This window comes from Dermacentor variabilis, chromosome 4, assembly GCF_050947875.1.
Source record: "Dermacentor variabilis isolate Ectoservices chromosome 4, ASM5094787v1, whole genome shotgun sequence".
In the NCBI taxonomy this organism is placed as follows: domain Eukaryota; kingdom Metazoa; phylum Arthropoda; class Arachnida; order Ixodida; family Ixodidae; genus Dermacentor; species Dermacentor variabilis.
Window position 1 is genome coordinate 182,274,349 of NC_134571.1, and position 27,161 is coordinate 182,301,509.

At 44.3% G+C, this 27,161-nt stretch overlaps 1 protein-coding gene across 5 annotated transcripts in view; it reads left to right on the forward strand.

The window, feature by feature from the left end:
- The first annotated feature begins 17,891 nt into the window (after positions 1–17,891).
- Positions 17,892–27,161, forward strand: part of LOC142579985 (luciferin 4-monooxygenase-like) — a 122,877-nt gene continuing 113,607 nt past the window's right edge. Inside the window, exons 1-4 of one of the 5 annotated variants that reach the window (XM_075690687.1) lie at positions 17,892–17,999; positions 18,056–18,124; positions 21,559–21,707; positions 25,528–25,729. In XM_075690687.1, coding sequence (XP_075546802.1) covers positions 21,585–21,707; positions 25,528–25,729 — 325 coding nt within the window. In that variant the 5' untranslated portion in view covers positions 17,892–17,999; positions 18,056–18,124; positions 21,559–21,584. The other 4 variants (XM_075690692.1, XM_075690690.1, XM_075690689.1 and 1 more) reach the window with 4 other exon arrangements.

Genomic DNA, 27,161 nt, shown 5'->3' on the forward strand with positions numbered 1-27,161 from the left:
ATCAACAATATTCACCACCGACATAAAACACGCACAACGCACTGTCATCGGTGATGTACTGCACACTACTATCAAAAACAAAGCGTTGACTGTCGCTGGCTTATGCATATATCTTCTCGGGCTGAGATGGCCCCACAGCACGGTTTCATTGCCTGCATTGTGGCGACGTAGCGCACAGTATATAATTATCGGCACGTCACTGTAGCTGCTTGCAAGCCGTCGATGCGCCAAGGGTGACGATGATGCTGAGGAGTGCGTATCGCAGCAGTCGTTTGAGGTGGCTGCTCTGTAATCGGTGATGTATCGGAGCCACAACGTCGTAAACACGATCAGCGGCCGAGAATCGCTCGCTGTTCTAGACCCAGTGCAATGGCATTTCTTGATCACAAGCACTGAGCACTCAACAGTTCCAACACCTTCCTCAGTTCGAAGTCTCATTTCATAACCGCACACAAGAGCCCGCACCTGCCAAAATGCGATTGCTGCGGTGTCGTTACGATATCCTTCTGCGATCGCTGCTGGCTCCAGCATAAGTAATCCGCAAGCACCTTGGTGCGCACTAAACACTCAAATACTGCGTACATGCGCTCAGGGGCACTTTCAGTGGGCAAGCGATGACAAGCGATGAATTGTGTCGATGGGAAGCACGCACTTCTTCGCAATGCATCGCCGAGGCTTCGCGCACAAAGATAAACTGCTACATTTTCACTAAACTGCGCCACTACGGGAACTACGGACCGCCATTTTCCAGGGACAGCCGTTGCTTCCGTATTTATGACTAGTGTGTCGTTTTTAGTTAAAAAGCGGGGGCCTTAAGGCGCCTGCGATGAATAGCCGTACTGCGGCGCTGCGTTTCTATTCCCCTAATAGAGAAAGAGTGGTGATCACTGACATTATTGAGAATAGCACTGTAGCGCCCCTAGGCGACTTCTCACCGTATGAACTGCCTCGTGCGTGCGACCCGTTTCAATGTATCCACTTCTAAGCTATCGCCTCTCTGTCGCAACTCGCGGCAAGAACTGCAAAATTTAATAATTTGCTCGATCTCCGTTTGTCATCAGAAATTTCTAGCATTCAAAACGAAAAACAGGCACTTAAAGAAATAAAAATGTTCGTTATTTTATCTGTTGTATTTTAACGTATTCGTTTGAGCGAAAGCGTAGGTGCAAGAATGCGCAGCATGTACGCTGTTCGCATTCGATCGAGGATAGATAGTTGCCGAAAGAGGATGCACGCCCTTGACGCGCCCGGGAGAGGCGTGGCAAGCGGCTCACGGCAAGTGTGCAGGCAGACAGCGGGACAGCCACGGTATTGCTAAGTTGCGATAATCCGTTGATAACAATACGCGGCGCTAGCGCGTTTCGTTGTGCAGCCGTCTGCGCTTGAAACGTGCAAGCAGCGTGCCGCGCAGGGTGCGCTCATGTTGTCGTACGCGGCTTTTTGTCTACATATTTTTTTGCCTGCAGCCTTTGCGTGTTTCACGCTATCTCCGTTCACTGACTGCCGCCGAGCAAACTCGGGTAAAACTCGGGTGAACGAGAAACTCGGCGCATCCTGCATAGCACCCCTAGTCAACAAACCATTTATCGGTCCTCTCGCCTCACGTCCTATTCAACATACCATGGTTCTGGCAGCGTTTGCGATTTTCATAGCTCTTACGGATAGCGGCAAGTGATAAAATCACATTCAGTTATCGCCACGACTGGCTTTTTTGATTGACATCGAGAGACACAGCGCGCTTGCCTAGTCCGTTTCCAACCGCATCGGCTAAGCGCAGCGACGACTTACTGGCGATAGCATGTCATATACGCAGAATGTGTACCTAAGTTAGAATTTCACTCCACTCCGCATTTTGGGTGAATAGAACAACGCTCTGAAAAGTAAATCGGCCGCTCCACTCCTGCGATACCCTCCCTAGTTTTTAGAGTGCACACGCACACATATGGTGAAATGGTGGAACAAGATGCGAACTCGGTCATCGTGCTATTGGAACGAATATATGACACGTCGCGTTGCGCAACGCGACAAATGGACATCACTTACGCGAGAAAAACAAGACACGACACCTGAGCGCAACAGTGTTGATTATTTTGAACCAACTAGCCCATCGGAAATTTTCCTCTTGGAATGAAGGTAATTCAAGGAAAATATAGTGTTGGATAACGTGGCAGCGTTAACCAGAAAGAAACTCAGGAAATTGGCTCATCACATTTTAGATTCTCCGTGTCCTATCACCCCGACGGAAATTGACTCGCTGGAAAACGCATAAGGGACCTAAACACGTTCATCTCACATTACCACAACTTCTGTGGTTGGTGCATGGCGCGTTATAAGCTGCCGTCAAGCGACATAATTACTCCCAGACGACTAATTTAGCATGCAGTCCAATTTTGCTGCATTCGGTCCACTATCACGGTTACCGGCAGATTGCACCTTTTGCATTACTTAAAGTCGGCTTCCCGAAACAGCTGAAAACCCAGCAGCAGCTTGCATGCTACAAGTCCACCATGAAAAAAGGTTACCACCGACAACGCGCCACGAGTGTTCTCGTAATTGTGCCAAAACGGAAAGTTCTTGTTTCGAGTAGGACCTTACACAGTGGTAAAAACAGTTAGCCAACAAGGCGTCACGAAGGCAAGCTATTGTTTGGCTTCAAACAGTGACATCGAAATAACGACAGTTGCAAACGTTGTGCCTTATCATCTCAGGATAGATGAAAATAAGCGTCCGAGAATATGTAATAATAATAATATTTGGGGTTTTACGTGCCAAAACCACTTTCTGATTATGAGGCACGCCGTAGTGGAGGACTCCGGAAATTTTGGCCACCTGGGGTTCTTTAATGTGCACCTAAATCTAAGCACACGGGTGTTTTCGCATTACGCCCCCATCGAAATGCGGCCGCCATGGCCGGGATTCGATCCCGCGACCTCGTACTCAGCAGCCCAACACCATAGCCACTCAGCAACCACGGCGGGTCCGAGAATATGTGAGGTATCGCAAAAAAAGAAGACGAAAGGCGTCAGTGAGGGTAGATTAACAATAAAAATGCAGGGGTAATCAGAAGAGTGTAAATAAAGTATGCAATAAAAAGTTTTTGACATTATTGAGACAGTTCACTGTACAGGCAAAAGTTACTGCCTAGTAAGCGATATTTAGGTTTCAATAAATAGGATTCCTTGTTATTAATTAGGTTACAATTCTTTGGGAACCCAGTTTGCGGTATGTTTGCCTATCTGTTTGTCCGTATCTAACCTCTTTCTTGGCAACTAGCATCACGTCGCAGTCCACGGTATAAGAAGCGGAGTGTCGGCCTGCAGCGCTGAGGAAATCTCATTTGAAATCAAACCGTTTGGCTAACATGATCCATTCGGTCTCACCGGGTTCCTACCACTCCTAATGAACCTCTTTCGAAACATATTTAGTCACTCGGTATGTGCCATTAGAAGTATACTCTTCAACGAACATCTTTGACACCAGTTTGGGTTACAGGGTGTGTGCCACCGATTATGTGCCATGGTTAGGTCACAAAAAATTATTTAAAATTTCGCTCATGCTGGGAGAAATCAAACCCGTGTCGCTTATATTCGGACTGTCTTGTATGAGTCTATATACCGACGCGCGCGCGAGGTGCCAACTTCGCTGCGGTGTGGCAAGGCGGCGCAGCGTGTTCAGCAAGAACCGTGAGAGAGGTACCCGGCTGCAGTACACACCGCATACATGACCTGTTTCTGCGAGAGCCATGCAATGTGGCATTACATTGCTCCATTGCTAATTACATTGATGTGAACTGTGACCCTGAGATGGTTTCTTCAATAATTGTTTGCTTCACCACAGGCGCATGCAAATCATCTACATGCCGGCACGCATTAGAAATGATCATTTTAGTTCCTTCATAAGGTCATTAGGGGGTAATTTGATATACCTGGCGCAAATCTGCTCATTACAATAAACTATGACTCTATTATCCAACGTCTCACAACTCTGTCGAGGTTTTTTTCTGGCCCTGTCGTCGACAATTAGGAGGGTCCTGCAGCAGAGCTCCGTGAAATAAAACGAAATGGACACGGATGAAAGTAATGGGCACACATGCGGGGTCAAGGGAAGACAGTGCATTGGTACAGCGATGTATTACAGGAGACCAATGGCTGCGTCAGACTGTAACGATATAAAGTCTATCACAGTGCCCTCGCTGCGGTGACACTGCGCACGGCGTAATTAAACAGCGCTGTTCAGTATATATGTAAGAGTAGGGTTGGGATAGTTGGTTGGACATGAATAATCTAATAGCTTGAAGACAGAGCTTACGTGGAGGACAGTTGTGAGAACACCGAGGTCTAACCTACCCGGTAATATTTGAACGTCATACCGACGATTTATTGTAATTACCCTTCTTTATCTTTTTTATCCTCAGGTTTTAGGCATTGCAGAAGGAAGTGACATATTACAGTGCAAATTCTAAGCACTTGACACAACAGCCAAGATAAACAATTGGCACGTTTGCGCAAGAGTACATCTGGACCAAAGCAACAAAAAGAAAGTACCAGCGTAGCAGTGCGCGCTCGGGACCCAGTAGAGATAAACAAGGCCATTCAGAAGAACAAATCAAGAACAAATAAAATAACACCATCGAACACGTTTATGCATGTTAATAAAAAAACTTATCAAATGAGATGTATGCGTGATAGAAGTTAGTGCTCCTGGTGGCTGATCTCATTCAGAAGTAGCTCTAAGCAATATTTCTGTAGAATAGGTCACAATTTTACATAACTGTTTGTAAGATTGTCAAGTGCAGATGATATGGAATGAAGGACGTTCAATGAGCAATTCTCGCACATGATTCTTTTGATAATAATTTTATGGAAAATACGAAGTCGGGCTCTTTTACTCCAGAAGGTAATTTCTGGAACGTTAAGCTGTGACTTGATCAAGGTAACACTGGCCCTGCGGCTATAAGTTGATATGGTGAACCAAATGGAAAGATTCCGCACTGCTTTTACTTCCAATGTTATTGTTGTTCGACCAAAATCTTAAATATTCAAGTGACGGGCAAATATAAGTTTTGTCCAGAAGCTTTTGAGCGATAGGGGTTCGATACCGTAGTTTATTCGGAAGTGAAAATGTGCGCGCTTTGCGCTGGCGATGATGTACTCGACGTGATAGCTCCATGTCAGGTTGCCAGGGACATGGAAACCGAGATGCTTGTAAGAAGAAAACGGCTCAAGAGACACGTTATCAAGGGTACGCTGTACACATGTGTTAATGAGGGGCGAGAAGCGCGCCTTGAGTTGCATTCAGAAATGTTTATATTCACGTCCCGTGATTTCCGGACGGCAAGTATGGGCGCTATAACGTAAACCTATTCCAAACTTTTCTATTCCAATTCTGAAATCAGCCCTTTGCGATTGGTGAAAAACTTTTTGGACCACCCCCACTTCACCTGTCTGTCACGCTACATCACGAAAATCGCGATAGCTCTCCATCTGATATGACGTGTACACACTGACTATGTATGCTTTTACCGAACAAAAGAAAAATAGTTATTTCTGATTCGACGCATTTTCGCCATTAGCGCTCGGTTATTGGTCAAAAGCTTTCGGGCTGCGCCCACTTCACTTGACGTCCCAAAACCGGAAAAACTCACCGTGTCAAAATAACGTGTATGCGTTAAAGATGCATTAATATACCGAACAAACCTGGATTTTCTTCTGAATAGCCGCAGGCTGCCCCGTTCCGAAAGGAATAAAAGATGACTGCCGCCGATCGCTCACGTACTGGATACTCGCACCTGCTGGAGAGCATGGATTTATTTGCGTATTATAAAACATTTTGCGTGGCCGTGTGACGTTTTCGAGCACTTTCGGCACCTTTAGAACCTCCTTCTGCCAACTCTTCTTTGCTGAGGATCCGTTTTAGCGTCATTCTTAAGATTCCGTTGCATGCTGCCGCGATTGTCGATGAAGCCACCGTAAGCTAAGTAAGGGAAAGGGGACAATCGCCGATGCCGCACCACCCTCCTCATCCGGTTATCGAATTTCAGTGTAGTGGCTCGGCCCCATTGAATCGATCTCCACTTGAGAGTGCTTCTCGCCTCTGGTGAGCCAATTAGATAAGACAAGCCGCTCAGTGTGGGCAATGTTATTCGTTTTTCGAGCAAACAAAAGTGACCTCCTATGAACGAGATGACCGTTCGATTGGGGTGTTGAGACAACCCTGCCGGTGACCGCCCGATGCTTGCGTCGGCGGTTGCGCTAACTTGAAGGCAGCAGATTGGAATAATAACATGTTGGAATAGTTTTAAGTTACAGGGCCCTATGTTAGGTCTATCTGAAGAGGTGCAACGTAGTCTTTATTAAGTAATTTAGTGTAAATCATGCAGTCATCCCCGAACGGGAAATTATTTAGTCAGATGTTAGCAGGTAAGTCATTGGTAAAGATTAGAAAAAAATGGGGCGCGCCATACAGATTTCTGTGCAACAGGAGAGAACAGCGACTGGTCAGGGCAATCAGTATGCTTAGCGGAAAAGTACCTAATTGATCAAGCTTAAAAAGTAATACGTGATGTAGGAATGCAGAGTCGACTAACAGGTGCAGGGCATTAGCACAAACAAGAAGCTGCGTTTAAGTAAACAATTTTTGGGGACGACACGTTGCGAGGCTGCCAAAAACTGATAGCACTCAAGAATGTTAGCAAAGCGGGTGGAAATATTTTGTTCGAAAAATTCACATCGAATAGATGTTAGCGAGAGTGAGGAAATGTGAGGGAATGTGTGTTACCCCAGACTTTTGCTCAAAGACAACTTTCCCTGTCACCTAGTTATCCAGAAGGTTAGAATGATGTAAAGATAGTGGAAATGTGCATACCTATATGATCGAATAGTATTCCACAGTGTTTGTTTTGCAGAATTTCCTAGTGACACTATCCATGTCACATGACGATAAGTATTTAAGGTTGTTGATGACGCCCCAAACATTTTCAAAACCGATAACAATGGCCTCAATGTATAATTTAACGGATAATGGCATGAAGTGATTACTGCAGTGCCTACAAGACGAGCAAACGCTCTTATAAATCGGAAATTTAAGACAGATGCGCACACTGCTTAAGGTAAGAGGTCCAGGTTCTGCTCTTTTACAAAAGTGCTATTGTGCTGCGTTCGTTGTCTCGTAGAGCACTCTAAAGCCTTTTCAAATAGGTTAGGCATAGGTAGAAGGGGTTTGATTAAAAAGGAAAACATTTGCTTGTTTTATTTCAAATAAGTAAGAAGGCTTCATAGCTTCTAGGCTGACCAACGTTTATCAGGCCGAGCGTTGACAACAGCGCTCAAGAATCGGTTTTTTATGTTAGAAATATGTTTCATATGTGCGTTGTACCACAGGGGGCTCGTATTAGAAAAAAAAATTCTTGATCGGGATGCATTTACCTTTCAGTTCTGGAATATTACCTTGGAACAAGAACTCATCTAAAGGAGTTGTTAAATATGTGTAGTTGTTTGGTGGCGCCCTTCTAGCACGAGAATTGTGCACGAGACAGATAGATCTGGGCGGGCCCTTAGAGCATCAGCACTAGCAACGTGCGTACCAATTCGACAGGCTGAGATTGCAACAGATTTTGGCGACGAGGGTAACACTCCATAAGGTAAAATTTGCCAAAGTACGGTTCCCTCGACCCGTTAGATCCAGTCCCTGGCAAGCGTACCCGGACCATATGCAGGAATTCTTTGTGGCGAATGAGGTGCCGAACCACAGGAAAAGCATGGTCTTGCTCAGCTGCTGCGGCTCACGCACCTACTCGATTCTCTGCAGCCTCTTCGCACCGAATAAGCCGACTCAAACTACACTTTTAACCTGCCTAAAGATGCTGTAGTATGGTAGCCAGCTGGGCGAGTCAGTATATCTGCATTATTATTAATTACCGCGCGCAGTTTTTTTTTCTATTTTTGGGCTGCTTGAATGCAATAAACTTTTAGTCGCTCGTGTTTCGTCTCTCTTCTGTGTCCAGTAGTAATAACTATTTAGAACGAATTGAAGGAGAGACAACTAGACTTAAATAGAGTGTTGAGCATTGTGTTTAGATAGCATTTGTTTAATCGAAGATAAACCATAAGGGATTGGAATGTTGGTGTACAGGGCCGTGATGTCAAGTGTAGCTAGAATTAGGTTTTGGCTTAGTGTGCCTTTAGTAATAATTTCCTCCATATTTCTCAGTAGGTGGGGCCTATGTTGTACAAATGACGGAAGTGTTTTTGGAAAGTCCCCAAGGAAGTGGTTAAGGAATGTGGAGATGCTCTCTGTTGGGGTGTTGTTCTTTGATACTATCGGACGGCCTGGGATATTAGCGGTGTATAGTGCCATGCATAGAAAGTTATGAATTTTTGGAAGGAGGTAGAAGCGCCCAGCACTTTTGTTGCTTGGTTTAAGAAATTTGTATTCGGACAGTGTTGTCAATTTATCAGCCACAAGTGATTTCAGCCTGTTGGTAATTGTCAGTGTGTACTACCATAACGTCGGATCGTTATCTAGCTTACGGTGAGGTTCTGCGTTGTTTAGTAGTCTGTAAACCTCGTGGTCGTATTTTTCTACTGGCCAAGTAACTATACTTCCAACCTTATCTGCTTCCTTAATGCCAAGGTCATTCTGGCAACTAGGATTTGAAATCCGCCGCAGGTATGTTTATAGGTCGCGTAGATGTCTTGGATTGGCTTATACTTCCTTTGCGAATAGTTTTTAGATAAAGGTGAAGTTCTATGGCTTGTTTTGGTTCGATAGTCAAAATCGATTGGTCTCCATGTGGTGTCCTCCCCATGTCTGGTGGGTTGTCTGCGAAAAAGTATCTCATACGCATTCGGCGGGATAATTCTGAAAGGTTTCGTGAAGCTCGAATGCATTTATTGTGTTGTTTGTCGGAAAAAAGCTCACGCCCTTGGTGAGCACGGCTATTTCTTCTTTACTTAATGTTTTTGAAATGGCTACAACAACAGACTGGTTTAATTTTGTGGAAGCTTCCGCCACGTCTGGCATTTCTAGGATCGAGGTCCCTCATGCTGGCGTGAGGCGGCTGTTTTCCTGGAAGGTTGTTCTTTGATGAAAGTCAGCTTTTTCCCATTGTTTTTGAACCAATTTGCCAGACTGATTTTCTTCGTAATGCTCTAAATCTTTCTGCTCATCCGGTGTCAGAGCTGTGTTCTGAAGTCTGTGGCTAAAGCTTTAGAGTTATTGTTCGCAGTGCTCCTTGATGATATTCAAAAGTGAAAGTGAGGCATTGTTCAATGTTTGTCAGTTTGCGCGATGGTGAGGTGGGAGCGTTCCTAGAGCTTGTATTTCCTTCAGTGTTAGACCTTCAGGGATTATATGGTTTTCTGTGTAGACTGTGTACGTTTTCAGATGGGAGGTGTAGCTCGCATGTTTTTTGGTAAGCTTTCTAGCCTGTAGGAATTCGGTGCTTCGTGGCCGAGAAAAGTTGTGGACTTGCGATGGCTGTCATTTATTTGTATTTTTGCGGGTTGATCTGCGTGGGATGTGTTTATGTTTGGCACGTTTCGTCCCTCACGCCATCTATAATTCCAGCTCGGTTTCTCTTTGACTTTGTGCGTGTGCATGCGGGCATGTCACTGTCTGTGTGAACACTTCGGTAGTGGATTTTCTGTCGTCTGTTAGATTTGTGTCTCTTTGTACTCTCGTTGATGCCGTTTTTGGAGTAGTGTGTGTGTTGTGGCTCGTTTCACATTCTGCTGTCTGTGTTCCGAGTTTTCCTGAGTTGACTGTTGCCGTTCGTTTGTTCGCGGTGGAACGGTCGGAAGAGCCGGGGGGGGGGGGAGGGGGGGGGGGCTGGTATCTGAGGTAGACTTAAAGTGTAGTTCTGTACTTATCGTTAATAAAGGATTTGATGTGTTGAGAAACCAGCTGGATTCCTCTGCGGTTTATTTGGAAGTCTTCCCAAGCTAGGTGTTCCTGCGGTGCTTCGTGTATTTCTGCGTGGTGCATGGCGTCAACGTTCTTGTGGAAGTGTTCTAAGTAGAAAATAATAAGTTGAGTTGTCTGGTCTCCTCATTGTGTTTCATGAGTGCGTTAGTTTGGTGGATTAGTGGGCGGTGTTTGTTTTATAGGTGGGGAGCGACAGTTGTACAGTGATGTGTGCGTTTGAGCGAGTTGTTTGTATTACGACGTTGATAGAATCACAATTTAGCTAAAGACTTTATTGAACATGGTCATATATTCGACAAGGCAAGGCTCTTGCTACTAAAGAGAAATATCTGTTCACGTCGCGAGAGGATATATACGGAATCATGGCTCATACAAAAGTTTAAATGCGTACACCCGACGGGAATGAATTTGGCACGTCGCTGCTTAGAATCTTTAAAAGCTGGACCTTAAATCTAAAATTCTCATACCATCAGCCAAAGCACAAAACACATTGTGCCACCAACTAACATTAATTCTTAACCACACCTATTCCTCCATTTCCAATTTTTTCCTGCCTACTACTCAATTTTCTCTTTCATGTTTTTATGTTTATATAGTACCAAGAATTCAGACGTCTAACCCGCTGTCCTTCTTTATGCAGTTTGCGGTCAGCATACTCCTTATCGGTGGGGATGCGCACACCGGGCTGCTGCCGGAGGTGATCAGCCGAACGCATATCAACACTGGTTTCCACGTGCCAGATTGCTCCTACCATTCGTGCTGGAACAACTGACCACGTGGTTCGACGACCGACGCGCCCTGCTGGACACATGACCGGCATCGAGCGCCATCTATACAACCGTCTATATATGGTCTTTCTTCGCTGCCGGAAGCCATTGGGCACGGCAGTACCACAAGAATCCAGACGTCTAACCCGCTGTCCTTCTTCATGCAGGTGAGGAGGCGTCACGATAAGTGTTTTAGATCTATAGTAACCCCTTCTTGTTGGTGCTGCCGCGTCCGCGGCTTCTTGTTGCAGTTGCCGGTGTTGTATTGTTTCTATGGAAACTTCTTTTAGTAGCTGGGGATGTAGAAGAGAATCCAGGCCCCGAGTTAAGCCAGATTGCTAAACAACTAAAGGATATCGCAACCGATATAAAAGATATCAAAGGACATCGGCTAACCGAAATTGAAAAGAAGATAGACGCCCTCTCCAAACTTGAAGAAAAAGTAATCTCATACGAAAAGAACATATTGCAGTTGGAAAAAGCTTTTAAAACATTAGAAAGCAAGGGTTGATGATTTAGAAAACCACAGAAGAACATCAAATCTTATTGTTTACGGACCTCCCGAGGACGAGGGCGACTACAGCTCTACATTGGAACACAGCGTTAATCAAACAATCATCAAGGAAATACTTGGCCTGGAGCCAGTTGCATCGAACGAATACATCGCTTAGGCAGGCCGAATAAAGACAAAAACAAACCAGTAATCTTAAAGCTACTTGATTCAAGTAACAAACCAGCGATACTGAAGAAAGGCTATAAATTCAAGAACAGTAAGTACTCTATAGGTGAAGATTTCAGTCGTAGAGTGCGGGAAAAGAGAAGAAACCTCTGGGAAAGCGCCAAATCAAACCGTGAGAAAGGTGAAAAATTATCCCTATTCTTTGATAAACTGTACATAAGCGACAGCACGTTTGTCTGGGATGACGAAAAAAATGTGAGAGTCGCAGTTCGAAAAAGCGCCGAAAGAAGTCGACCAGTAACTCGAAGCCACAAACATTCCCAGAAATAACACTGCTAAATGTGAACGCGAGAATATTGTAAATAAAGCTGAATCATTCGAAAACCTGTTACTCGAGCACAGCCCTGACATTGTTGCTATTACTGAAACATGGCTTTCACCAGAAATATACAGCCACGAAATAGCACCCCCGAATTACTCAGTTATCCGTAAAGATCGACCAACTCGAGGCGGTGGCGTAGCTCTGCTTATTAAGAAGCCCTTACCCTTTGTATTGATGCCCGACGTTCCAGATGTCGAGCCTGTGTTCTGCAGTATTATGTGCGATGAGTTTGCTATACTTACTGGTTGCTTCTACAGAAGTCCTCTTTCTGGTCACGAAAGTGTTATTGCTGTACAGGAGCTTATGCAGAAGCATGCTAGCAACCGAGTTATTCTTATTGGAGACCTCGATTTACCTGATATTGGCTGGAATACCATGCACCACACTTCACTCTCATCAAATTCGCTCATTTATTTGAGGCTAAATTTCGGGCTTCATCAAGTTGTAACCTCTCCTACGCGAACACAAGAAACAGGCGCTAACATCCTAGACTTAATATTGATTAGTGAAAACTTCCCCCTTGATCTACTGAACTCGGAGATCATAAATGTTATCTCAGACCTCAACATACCAAAATGCCAGCTGCCCCTCTGATGCACTGCAACAGCCAAAACTAGTGAAATTATTGTCCCTAATTTTGAAAAAGCAGATGATTCCGCTATACTAACCTATTTAGCGCATGAATATCAAGAATTTTACGAAACTGCCAACGAAACTTCTGTTCACGTTAATGATCTCTGGCTTCATTTCAAGCGTATAGTATCGCACTGCATGCGTCATTACATCCCGAAGAAAGGTAAAAAAATCAAACAAAAAAAATCATTGGATAACTCGCGATATAATTCATGTCAAGCGCAGAATAAAAAAGTTTGCGGCGTAAGATGAAAAAGAACGGTGCAAGTACACAAACAAAATCGCAACTCTCCCGCGCGGTCGACGAGCTCAAGTTAAAGACGAAGCTTGCGAAGCATATATATTTCAATGAAACATTGCCTAACCTTATCAATCACAACCCAAATCGCTTCTGAAACTTTTTTCGCGCACGCCCCGCAACGGCACCAGATCGTCCACGCGAGGAAATGCTGGCACTCGCTGATAAATTTAACCAACACTTTCAATCAGTCTTTACTAAAGATAACGACACAATTCCATATTTGGCACCGTCATCATTTCACACTATTGACACATTAACAATAAACGTCTCCGGAATATTTAAGCAGTTACTTGAGTTAGACGTGAAGAAATCAAACGGTCCCGATAACATTCCCAACGAGTTATTGAAAAGATATGCTGAATGTAACAGTAATTATCTTGGCCTTATTTACCGCAAGTCACTTTCGACGTCAGAGCTACCTGCAGATTGGAAAATTGCCAAAATTGCACCCATTCAGAAGTCAGGTGATGCTAATCTGCCATCTAACTACAGATCAATTTCGCTTACCAGCACATCCTCTAAAATTTTGGAACACATTATTCTCAAACACTTAACCGCATATTTGAAGAACATATTCTAGTAAATGTTCCACACGGTTTTAGAAGAGCCTTATCGACAGTCACTCAGCTAACGGAGGTCCTACACGATTTTGCTTCAAGTAATAATAATCATAATCAAACGGACCTACTTTTACTAGATTTCAGTAAAGCGTTTGATTGTGTGTGTCATACTAAACTAACTGCCAAAATTACAGCTGCGATTGGCAATGGACCCATTACTGCATGGATAAAAACTTTTTATCTCACCGACCCCAATTTGTCGTCATCGAAAACATCCCACCTGCTCCGGTGCCTGTGACATCAGGGGTCCCACAGGGCTCAGTAATAGGTCGGCTGTTATTTTTACTTTTTATCAATGACATTGCAAATAATATTGATTGTAAAATCAAACTGTTTCCAGACGACTGCATAATATACAGAGAAATACGCAATCACCAAGATCAAGTTCTGCTCAATAATGCACTAGCAAAAATAACCGAATGGTATGATAACTGGCAAATGACCATTAATACAAACAAAACGGTTTGCATGACAGTAACGAGAAAAAAGCACGCATCGTTTTTCCACTACACACTTAACGGCAGCCTCGTAACTAGAGTTCAACAGCATAAGCATCTTGGTTTAACAATAACGTCCAGCCTTAACTGGACAGCACATATTAACAACATTACTTCTTGTGCATTACGAAAACTCTTCGCTCTCAAAAGGTACCTGCGGTTGGCATCAACTAACGTCACACTTTTAACTTACATTACATTTGTGAGACCTGTCCTTGAGAATGCTAAGGTCGTATGGTTCGCGTACACTAAAACATACATATTTAAGCTGGAAAGGATCCAGAGAAAGCCAATTAGGTTTATCCACCGAAAATACCGGCGCAGTGATTCCCCTACTCTTCTTGTAACACAGTCAGGGCTTGCAACTTTGGCTGTACCAGCAAAACGAGCTCGTCTAAAATTTCTGCATCAAATATTACACAGCCGACTAAAAATAATTGCCTCTGCATACGTTACCTTTTCTAAATCCCGCGTACTTCGTCATAATCATGCATATACACTAAACGAGTTCCTTTGTAATAACGATACCTTTCAGTCTTTCTTTCTCCCCCGTGTTGTTCGCGAGTGGAATAACCTAGCTACATCTGTAACTAACACAGTATCGCAGTCTGATTTTGTTAAGTTATTAGAAGATGAAATACTTAGTTAGGAAAGAATAGATCTTATGCATATATAATCGTCAGAACTCACATTTCTTGAACTGTAGCTAAATATTTACCCCCTTTGTTTCTTTCTTTGTTTTTATAACACTGTAATAATCCTTACGTACATGTAACCTGAAGTGTACTATTTCTGTGAGTTTCTCTTGTTATTCATATTATTTGTGTCGTGAAATTCTGCATTGAACTTGTTTTATGTATTTCCATTTACATGTTTTGATGTTCTTACGCTTCGGTATATAAAACATGAATTGTATGTATAATCATATGCTAACCTGCTATGGTCTCGATATGAGACTGGCAGTATTGTAAATAAATAAATAAATAAATATCAACTGTACGACCCCTTTTCCCATGTACACCAGCCCCCGCTTGCTTCTGCTCATGCCAACCTACTATTCTGGATTCGATTAAGCCCCCTTTTATGCCTGTTTTTATTATATTGTTTAAAACAGCCTCACCAACACATTCCAAAGTCGAAGATGCCAGGATACCTTTTTCGGCGCCTCAGCCATACAGGGTATTCCCACTTCTGTATACCGCCGTGATGAGACTTACACTGAGCTACTGCGGTAACGTCCATTGAAAGGCCATGCCGCTACTTTCCAGCCACCCCATGCATAGCACCGCAGACTCCTTATCGCCATCCCAACTCTTTCGAAATTACCCGATGCATCGCTGCTACGCTACTCAAGTCATTATTTCATCATCATCATCATCATCATCATCAGCTTGATTACGCCCACTGCAGGGCAAAGGCCTCTCCCATACTTCTCCAACAACCTCGGTCATGTACTAATTGTGGCCATGTCTTCTCTGCAAACTTCTTAAGCTCATCCGCCCACTTATCTTTCTGCCACCCCCTGCTACGCTTCCCTTCCCTTGGAATTCAGTCCTTAACACTTAATGACCATAGGTTATCTTCCCTCCTCATTACATGTCCCGCCCATGCCCATTTCTTTTTCTTGATTTCAACTAAGATGTCATTAACTCACGTTTGTTCCCTCACACAATCTGCTCTTTTCTTATCTCTTTCTTTCTTCCTTTCCTTCTTTCTTTCTTTATCATTCTTTCAACTTCTGTCTTTTTGGGTCTTTTTTTGTTACTCGCCCACTGACCGCCTGACCGGCTATTGTAAAGCCATAAAAACATGTCGGCAACGACACCCCTGCATGCTCCCTAACCTCTCGCTTCCTCAACGCCCTGCATGCCTTTCTTCTTGTTTACTTTTTCTTTTTTTCCCTCTTGGTGTCTTTTTTTCTCATATTCTATCTTTTCTCCCAGGCGACAGTGCTCATTCTCTTTGAAATCTGTCCCTTTACAACCAACCGCCACTGACAACAACCGAACGTGACATCACTGCACTACCCTTTAAAGCTAACATGCCGAGGATGACAAGGCCGCTTTTGACGATGCCCTGTACAACGCCTCTCATGACATACACGATGTGCAATGGGGATCCTCAATGGGGATCATCAATGTATATTTGAAGGAAGGACGCAACCTCCCCCTTGCAATTGACGAAATTCGTTCGATAGGAAGATCTTCTGTCTGAGTCCATGAAATCTCTCCTTTTATACTTACGTAGTCAGGAAATTACAAGCTGTAAACACAAGTTTTATTAGGATTCCTTGATGAATTTGAGTAAAGGCATGTGACAACGCATCAGTATATGGCTATAAATAGTACTAAAAAGCACTTTTTAGGTGATAAGAAATCCTGACTATAGTATCTGAAATTCCCTCGCAATGTTTAGATATGGTCCAGGGATACATTGGCAAAAATCTAAGGAGCGAAAACACTTCCCATGACATATTCGCTGGTACTAGAGTTCAGTGACCACTACTTGTATTTACCTAATCATTTATACAGCGATAGCAGTTCCCGAATACGTATACGAAGTCACGAGTTCTAACTTAACCTCCAAAGTGACGTTTTATGTTAATGGAAGGCTCTAAACATAACAGCTCCACAAATAGCGCTCGCAATCGACCGTAGCAATGTTTTATTCTTAAGTGATTGATCATGGTGGCGGCATGGTAACTTTTTTGGCTACTTTTTAAGCACCTGCAATGAAGTGGATACATTTATGGCTACTTTTCGCGATTTCGTGGCCACTGGCCAGGCAATCGCGGGATTTGCTGGCTAGTGCCGGGATTTTGGGATTTCCTGGCCAGTGCAGCGAGAGGTCCGTCTGCTGTACCAGCGTGTGTGACGGGGATCAGTGCACCAGTAAGGGGAACGGCTACGAGTAAGGTTTGATGTGATGCTACCTTGGGTGTTGCCGCTTATACTTGTGCCATGACTTGCTGGTGAAGAAGGGCTGCTCTCTTCGTTCGTGGAACGAAAGCGTGAGAAGAAAAGTGACGATGGCCGCGATATGGCGCCAAAGTAGCACACGTCGTCTGCATTAAAACAAAGCGCTGCATGAGCTGAGTGCTGTCTGCGGTGGTTTCTGTGAAACGCAACCACGCATCCCCCACACGCAGCCTCTTGGGATCTCCCGATTAGCGAGGAAAACGCGCCGCACTTCACTCCATTTGGAACGTGCCGCACAAGACAGATTGACCGCGCCAGCCAATATATCGCGAAATCAAAACGCATATAAAGCTGCACTCAAATTTTGTATTAGGGAGTATAGTAGTTGCCGCTGAATTTTTTGAAAAATCAATTGTGGAGTTACGAACAGTTTTGAATTAGAGAATTAACAAAAAACGAAGGCTTACTCCGAGTGTATGGAAAAAGTCGCAGAATCAACCTATTGCAGCACCCATCTGGGAAGTTGTCTGGTTGACCACATGGTATCGATGCTGAGGTTGCACTTCCATTGCGTATGTTCCCATTTGCTAAGGGCAAGTACCTGCATCGTCCCCGCGGCTAACTTGGTTAGACGTGTAAGACAGGCGCGTGCGGCGAGACCTGTGTGATCGGGCCTCAGCGCAGCTTGTTCAATTCAGTCATTGCGGCATAAACGCTTCCCTATTCGCAGTTTAGATGTCTTCCGTTCGCCGAAACAGAACATATGCCCTCCTCTTCAATGCGAACGAAAAGAAGAAAGTTAGCGCCTTTGCAAGACGTCTGTGAAATTTCACCATAGGACAGTACGCGACCCCAATTTAGGCGCACCCGCTTTGACTTATCTCAAGAGCTCTGCGACTTTCGAAACGTTTGGCTGCTAGAGATTGTGATATAAAGTCTCAAGAACATTGATAGCAAGACTCTACTGCCACCCAAAAGCGTGAACGCTCGAGTAGGCTCGTATCGAGAAAATAAAAAGGCTACATACAAAGGGGCGAGCAGAGAAACTAGGAGGGTCCTCTGACAATCCTTCTCTCTTTGCGCTAGCCAGATAAGATAGGTTTGAAGCGCAGAAGCAAATAAAACACGATAATACCGTGGCTTTCCTTTGACGACGCCTCTTCTGAGCAAAGTCTTTAGATTAAAGGCGACTGCAGAGATTGGATGGGCGTCATCATGCTTGATTAGGTTTACGCTTCCAGTGCACCGTCAGTAGAAGCTGCTGGCGCTGTATTTTCGGTAAGCTCCCTCTAACCGTGTTTTCTTGTAATTCACGGCTTCCTTGACGCTTCCAGCCAAGCGAACACACGTCGTAAACCTGACAGAAACGTGCAACTCATTTTTTACTGGCGGTTCACACGCAGGTAAGTCTTCAACACGCTATTCAATGAACGGAGCGTACGCAGAATTGACGCAAGGCATGAGCGAACCCAAGTGCTATCATACCTATGTTAATATCATTGTAGATTTTTGCTTATATTACTGAGTCGCAATTATGTGAAGTTGTATAAGTAGAGCCTACATTTCGGAGATGCAAGTCGGCCCAAGACGCGCCTTCGTATATGTTATCACCAAACCTATACTGAAAATGTTTGTATGAGGTTGCACAAGCCAAGCGAATAGTGGTGTGCGCTCTGGAACCAACTCCAGAAGCAGCAACTACGCTGTAAATTGCGACGAGTCGGTAATGCAATAGTTATCAGACAGTTTTAGTTACACGTACGTAGAGGCTTTGCGTACGCAGAGCTTCTACGTGTGAGCAGTGCGCATGCGTAGAACGTAGCGGCCCCGCGCGCGTCTCACGGACGTACGTGAGATTCAATTCTTTGCGTGCGTTTTTTGCGCACGCAGACAGCTTCGCGAGGGAGTTCCGCGAGATCACGAACAAGCGATAGCGGGCCGCGCGCCCGCAGACGGCTCGCATCGAAACACGGCGACAGGATTGAATTGGCTACCGCCGTGTTCTTATTTCCCGATAGATGGAGCTACGGGGCCCCTCTTGGCGTGTGTCGCGTACGTGTAGCTAAAAGCGTTTCAGATGGCGTGCACGTAAAGTACGTAGGCTTTTGACGTTTGCGTACGTGAAGTCTCTACGTACGTGTAACTAAAACTGTCTAGCAGCGGACAGTAAATAAAGCATCCTTAGTGGCACAGAGATAACTTTTGCTGTCGCTAACTGTCTGTGATTGTCGAGACCATCATTTTAAGTGGTTCGTATGAAGTCTCCGTAGCATTCGTTGCTCCTGAAGAAGCGCACGACTATCCAGTTGGCAGAAGTAACAGAACTACGCCAACCTATTGAACGTGATGCGTAAAAGATGTTTCATTTCACGCCGGCAGGAAGTTCGGGTGGTATCTTGGCGGACATATTACGTTTGGCTCTCGATAGTGATAGATGATAGTCTAGCTTATCTGAACAAAGCAGGCGGCTTGCCTTGTTGCTGGCTGCAATCGCCGTGGCTAAAACGGCCATACGGTCTTCTTAGCTCATCGGCGCTCAGGTTTTACTTTCCTACGTAGAATAATACTACATCACATGAGTAGGTAAGTTTGTTTTGTTTTCTTTAACAACAGTATTTTGTGGAAGGTTTTAGCAGTTACGTAACCTTCGATTATCATTTTTTAGCAGAACAGTATTAATAAGTTGAATCGCTGAAAACATGAGCCAATCAAACTTCGCTATGCATCTAGAGCGGTCTAGTCTAGCTGTTGATGGAAATAAACAGTGGAAATCGTGAATTCGTAATATCTTGAACTAAAATAGCGCGGCATATTAACATGGTTCTACGGCAGTCGCATTGAAGCGGTTGTTTGGCGGCCTCTACATAACGGCAGCTCAAATCATCAACTATATCTGCTAGGACGGAAGAAGGTAGACATTTCGTATAGGCAGCGTGCCGCAGGGCGCGTGTACTCGTTGGTTTCAAGCTACGAGTAAACGAGTACGGGTATCAGTACCAGAACCTCTATGGGCTGCGTAATCACTATCCGACGTATCACAAAACAAAGCCTTTATCGGCACACCCACGGACTCTCCACGGCACACACGCTGTATTTTTCCACAGGTAATTGGAAGTCACTTTGACGTTGTACGTAAATTTTGGTTACCTTGTAAGACATAAACTGAGACGTATTCAAGATGCACTGTATACTCTAGGAGGAGTTCTTGTTTGTCTATTTTGTCTACAGGTGTTTTTATATCTGTCGTTCATCTTACCGGTGACCAGAACAACAGTTTAACCTTGGTATTTCTGCAGTGCCGAACTTCTTGCCTATACTGCTGTTTTTGATTTCCCGGATAACTTTATCGAAATCTTAAAGATATGCAATGCAATCTAGGAAAACGTGACCGATTGCATGTTGGTTGCTGTATGCAACAGTTAGCACAGTTTAATAAAGTCACTCTTTTGAATATTTTATTCAAGAATAATTACTCTCTGCAAAAGTGCCGAATATAGGGTAAAACTTCAAATGAAAAGTTTGTAGGGCCTTCCGCGACAAATCTCACGCAGTGCCCTTTAATTTACTAAGCAGAGTTATGGAGTGGGCCCCACCATTCCATTCCCACGGTGTTGCGGAGTGCGGAAATGTTTGGAAACTCTTTGGCATGAGTGGAGTTTCACCACTCTCAATCTTTAACTGGCCTTGCTGACCGATTCTACTCCTACTTTACAGTAAATGAAACCCTTTCTCTATAATGGCTGAATATTTTCGCTTACACGGCCCTTAACAATAACATACTCTTCAAAACTTAACAATCTGACCAATAATAATGCGTATAATTGTTACCGCGTACGTACTATTATTTTATCACTTTGGAAAGCATTCTTGTTTGGCACGACAATATCGCGTTTTATATTTACTGGAATATGCGAGGTGGCATTATTTTTTCCAGGACACCTTTGTGACCACCTGTTATCCCGCCTTCTCGATATTAGACAATGTGAAAAAAAAAAACGCGTGCTTAAAATCACCATGGACTGGCGCAGGCTGTAATCATATGCGACATCGTCTTCGGCCTCAAAGTTTCTGGGGTCATTGAAGAGTGGTCTTGAGAAATCGAATCATTCTTGGCAGCTAATTCGTGCTGACTTTAAACGCACGCAATCCTTGTAACGCAGAAAAGTTTCATGGTCTCCAGAAGTGTTGAATGTGTAGAATACCGTTTTGTTGGTAATTATTGCGGCAGAGGCAGTCACCTATGGAAGATACTAAAAGAGCTGTGATTAAAATATGGAAATTTGTAAGAAATTGGCCAAGTCTAGTTTAGAGAAATTTACTGATATAGTGTACTTGTAGTGCTGTTTAAAATGAACGTTTAGCGGTCCAGAATAATGTGCTCATTTGATTCAAATTCCATTCCGGAATTTCGGTGTTTAATTCCTTTTCCATTCCATCTGCCCTACAACCATTCCGCTGGTTGGAAAACGTGAAATGATTATCATTTCAGCTTCGCGTAGCCAGTGCGCAACACTAGGAGAAAGTCCGCAATGTATTAAATAAATCAAGTGACACGCCTGCTTGTGTGCCTCATTTACAACAATTACAATCATGTCATGTAAAATACGAGAGTTTGGCAATTGTGCCTGAAGCAGCATAAAGAGGCAGAGGTGGTTAAACTGCTACAATACATTTCCCTCAGAAGCCCCACCGTAAAGAACTATTTGGTGCGGCTCCTGCGAGTGCATACGGGCATCCTTGTCCATTGCACGTAGAGTTATGGGACTAGAAATCAGGAGTATTTATTTCAGAAATGTCGACAAGCTTTTATGCGCTTCAATTTTGCTCTGTGATGCAGTGATCCCGATAATATTACCCAGAAATATGAAGGCTCGTATCCATGATCGTGTCATCTACTCGCCATACCCCGATGTGGACATTCCTGAGTGCTCTTTCTACTATCTGGCCAAGGAGAAATTGCTTGTGAACCCTGAAAAAGTACTGCTGGTGAGTACACAGTAATGTTCGTTTCGGGATTGCATCACATGTACATCCGGGGCCGTGGCTGTGTTGCAAGTCACGAATGAGTTTTTACAACGGTGGTACACCACATTGCATTTCAGGTACATTGTAGACACTCACACGAAGATAATCATCTAGCAAGTCACTAATGCACCAGATGAAGGTAGTACAGCAGGCCAGGTTTCCTGATGCGGCCCAGTAAGCGCGGGCGCGTCCAATCAAGGGTCAAAAAAGAAAACTCGGACGAGTGCCGGCTTGTGCTCTCTTCCACTCACGGAAGTAATGTAGTTGTCGAGTACAGTTTTCAATTCGTGTGGGACAGCTTTGCGCGATGAATGATGCGCTATGTATAAAACATAAGGCGTAACAATGCCATATATATGTATTTTGGTAACAAATGCTTTACAAAAGCTCATATTTCCTCCAACGTCAGATGGCGTGGCACTGCAGTTTCACGCCTGTTTCACGGAGCAACTGTTATTCAGAAGCGCTGCAGTTTTTTGAAAGCTGCGACGCCATGCAAGTGCGATATACGGGCAAAGAGTAAAAGTCTACTGTCCTAGGCCCGTTGTGAAAAGACGTACATTCCATCTAAAGGAGCCCATGCGTACGCGTACCTGTTTATACGCGTTTCAAATCACCACCTTGTGCCTGTAAGTGGCCAGTCAAAAAACGATCGCTCCAGATTGATAAGAACAGAAATTTGCCTCTGGTGAAGGGACTCCACCTTTATCATGCTTGTTTGGTGGAAAAAAATCGCACGTAGTAAATGATGGGAAAGTGTTACATAGAAAACAAGTTCGCCTAAGTGGATGCCTGGGCACCTTGGTAATAATCTGCTATTATCAAGAATGTCAAAATAACGATGGAAGCGAGATGAATGTTTACTGTTCTGTACACTTCTTCTAACATTGTTACAAGGAATAAAGCCCTCCCTTATATAATGCCTCCGGGCCTTTAAGGTGAAAATAAATGAAATGAAATGAGATACCCCGGCTATATATTAACCCAAAAGCCCGATTAAAAGGTGCGAGATGTAATGACCCTGGAAGGATGGTTGTTGTGACTAGAAAAATGCAGAATTTGTTTTTATCTTTCAAAAGAAAAGGCCTGAGTATGAGAAAATAAGTTTTTCTTTTGTATAATAGGTGAGGACTTGCAGTAAGGAAACACTGTATACAGATGTCTCTAAGCCAATACATGTTACAAATGAAAAACACTTCGCATAACATTGCATCAGGTTAACAAGAGACCATTCCACCACCGGAGATGACTTCCGCAATAGAGAATACAATAGGAATACCGATGAAGCTAACAGAGGTTGACCAAGGCAGGTAACTAAGAAGCGAGAGGCATGATAATATTTATTGGGACCAAGCGGCCTTTGCGGTCACTGGCTTCTCTATTAGCGGAGCTCCACAGCTGGAATCACGCTATAGCAAGCAACCATGCTGCTCACGCGGTTTCCGGTGGTCCGACGAGACTATCTGAAATTCACGAACTAGGCCTTTTCACACTATTTTATTCCGCGGCATGGAACGGCCGACCTCCTGCTCACACACCATTGTACCGAGAGTAGGCTTGCAAACAGTTATGATGCAGTAAGACAAATATTATGGCTAAGATAGCGGCAAAAGCTTCTGTGTGTCTGACTTATTTCTGGTCGAGGATTAAGTCCACCATCATGCGTGGGTCACCAACATGAGTGAAAAAGCACACTTTCAGCATTTCGTAAATTGTCTACTGCACCTGTGGACGGTTGCCAACTGCACTGAGAACTACTATAAAGGCTAGCATACGTAAGGAGATTCACATGTATGACGAACGAAAGACTTACTGAGGTCATAAGAAGCAAAACAATAAGGTTCTACTACCTTACTGTGAAAACCATTTCGCAGATGAAGCTCGCTGCTTCGAATTAAGAGTCGCAGACTGCGAAGGCAAAGTCAGCGCCAGTAGCAATACATGGCAACGTGATGTGCCTTGTTGTGTGAACAGAAAACATTATTTATGAGGACACATGACATAGACCCTCTGTGAGTGGGCTGCTGGCGCTCAGTCCTATATTTCGTCAGAGCAGGTACCGGTTTATTGCTACAATCATACATTCGTGCACATGTTGAAGTACAGGTAGCGAATTTATCCCACCATCTATGTAGGTATGTGTAGAATCGCAGTAAGGTGTGTATATATATATATATATATATATATATATCTGCGTTTCGACTAAAACACTTTTTCTCTTTGTGAACACCATCGCTGATGCCAGGGTTTCCAGTGTTTCATTGCAGGTCCTGTCGTTTGTGCTCATGATTATTACGAGACAGTCATTTACGCATGCGCATGTTCATCGCTGAAGTGTTGCAGAAAGTTTTTGTCTCTGAGCGGCAGTCGCTATCCCCAAAAAGTAACATCAAATTACACGTTCTCTCCGCACATCATGTATGTAGGACGCTGTTTGGACTTTCATAAAAGAGCTTTGATTGAATATTATATTGAAACACCTCTACGCGCGTACTTCGCTCTCTACACGAATAGTAAAGAAAATAACTTTAAGATGTCGTTTACAAGCCTTTAGGCGAGTCACGCAGCTTCTTAAAATAATTTATGCAACAAGAACAATAATAAGGAAGAGCAAGAACAAGAACACGAATGTCTCTTGCAATGGCCATGAATTCCACGGTGATACCCGAGGGAACCTATTTGCGCACGCAGCACGTGAGCCACAGACAAGCAGCGCGAATGCCCAGCAGCGACCAGCCACATTGTAGGAACTAGCGTGAAACACGTTGCGCTGGGTGAAAAGGAACCTTGAATCCCTATCGATACTCCATTGGTCTCTGTTTAAACAAATAGTATTTCCCTGCCAGAATAACGGCGCAACTGAGAAAAAGACGCTACTAATTCATACCTTAAATTCCAGGTGTTTGTTACACTGTGCGGAATGACAACTAATTGAGAACTGACAATTAATCAAATATTCGCGATAACTTTTCAAAAGGGTTTCCAGCGTTACCATGAGCGCAATCAAGAAATTCAAGCTCTGTTATTGAGTGCGCTGTAGAGGATTTCTGCTTCACAACTGCATGAATACTACGCCCTTCTGGTATGAACTATGTTGTATAGCGTAGCCGCTTACCGGAGCGAGATAGTGTCTGTCAACCATAGTGGGGCGTAGAACCCATTGGCAATATTCGCCAGACTATAAGCGATTACATATTAGCTGGGGGTGTAATAACAGTGTCCGTGAGCCAAGTCTCTGCTGGCAAACTCTTCAGTCGGTACAATGCGCAACTATTAAAATGATAATACCAAGGGGATGGAGATAACAGCTTGAAAACTTCTTTGTCGTGTAACCTACTATGACCTAGCTGAGGACCATTTGCTCCACAATACCAATATACGCAGAGTACTCTGTGCAACGTAAGGACGATGTATCCCCGCTAACATGAATATCGTTGTAGCACCTGCACATTCCAGCATTCATCCCCGTACGTGTGGGAACCTTTTTAGAATTTTTATAGGCAATGACAGGCTATCCTTAACCCTATAGCATCATATGGTGTCTTTCGGTTGCAACTCAGCAAGTGGTGGATGTCGTGTCGTCCAGGATTTTGAAGCCTGGGTCTGACTCGGAGGTGGCTCCAATGGTCGAGCTGCTAAATTGCTCGAATGATAGCCTGCTTGAGGACAATGAGAACCACATAGTTAGGTCAAATAAACGTCAGATGGCAGATGGTACAATTGTGCCATGCGGTGCATTAGTAGAGTGTTGCAAACGAGTGAACGTTACGACCATTTGCAGGTTAGCGATGTCGTCAGCCTCACTGGAAGCCAAACCTTGGTTCACATGAAGCGTTATGCTGTTGGTTTCCGGAATAATGGCGTGGTTCCTGGAGACCGGGTCTGCATACACCTGGACAATGGAGTGGAAAATCTGGTAGCCATCTATGGCTGCATCCTCGCTGGAGCAGTCGTTGTCTTAGCCAGGCGTTCGCTTACTGAAAGTAAGTGGAGCACAATTTTCCTCTTGTTTGCTTGCAATGGAAGAACGAAGATGTGAGGGGGCGGGAGGCGTGGATTTGTGATTGGCCGAGAAAAAGCAATTATGGGTACAGAAGAAGAGTAATCGAAAATTGTGTACAGAAGTTTATGATTCTGCACAAATCACTGACCGTAAAGGTTGTCTTTCTGCACCTGCTCTCTTTTTCTTCTCTTCGCCTCCCCTATCTACCACCCCACGTGTAGGGTGGCAAACTAAACAAGGTCCGGGTGACCTCCCTCCCTCTCCTTCCTGCGTTCTCTATCTCTGTCTTTCAGCAAAGCAAACTAGCCCGCATTGGCAGTGAAACCGCTTTCTCTGTCTGTATAAGTGCGTAGTTCTACGTTCGAAGAGACAAAATGTATGTGAAACTAATGCTGGGTACTCCGAGACAAACATAATGAATTGTTAGGTGAGACCACCACTCGTCTTATTTGTAGTTCTTTCAGTATCTGTCAGTGTGTGTAGGACATCCGCTTAGCAAGATTTCTACAAATACCCTACAAAGAAATGCTTTAGGGAAATTCAATGTTAAATAATAGCTACCGTGATTAAGTGAAAACTACGTGCTGGGATGCGCAGTTATCACTTTTTAAAGCCAAGCTTTCTTTGACTCTTCCTTCGACTATCCCACGGCTGTTACTGCTGCTATTGTCTTAAACACCACGTCAGGAGGTGCTTCAGAGCATGTGTTTGCATGACAGGAGTGCGGCAGAGAGGAGAGGCAACGCGAGAAACTTGTGAACCTTTGCACTGTGGCGAACGTGCACAATGCCCTCTCGAGCTCCCTGGGCGTCGCCGCATTAGGCTCGTGACATCTGTTAAATTTTTGATTCCCGCCAAGCACTGCAGAAATTCTAGCGCTGACCTCCCTACTAACGTGCAAGTGCCGTAGGAAACTAGATAGAATGATAGAGAGGCGGGTGGAGAGAAGGCAGAGAATGAGTAGAATCGACACAGTCGCGAATCGAGTGAAGAACCGCCTTGCCACGTTTCGCTTGCAGTTTCCATACAAGGTGGAGGTAGGGGATAAGGAAAATGTGACCTGAGAAGGCAAGGAAGCGACCCGCCGTGGTTGCTCAGTGGCTATGGTGTTGGGCTGCTGAGCACGAGGTCGCGGGATCGAATCCCGGCCACGGCGGCCGCATTTCGATGGGGGCGAAATGCGAAAACACCCGTGTGCTTAGATTTAGGTGCACGTTAAAGAACCCCAGGTGGTCAAAATTTCCGGAGTCCTCCACTACGGCGTGCCTCATAATCAGAAAGTGGTTTTGGCACGTAAAACCCCAAATATTATTATTATTAAGGCAAGGAAGCGCTACACAAGAAAGTGGTTGCGTGCAAATGGGTTAAATATAAGTGCAAGATGCCATACGGTACGATTCTGGTATTTCTGA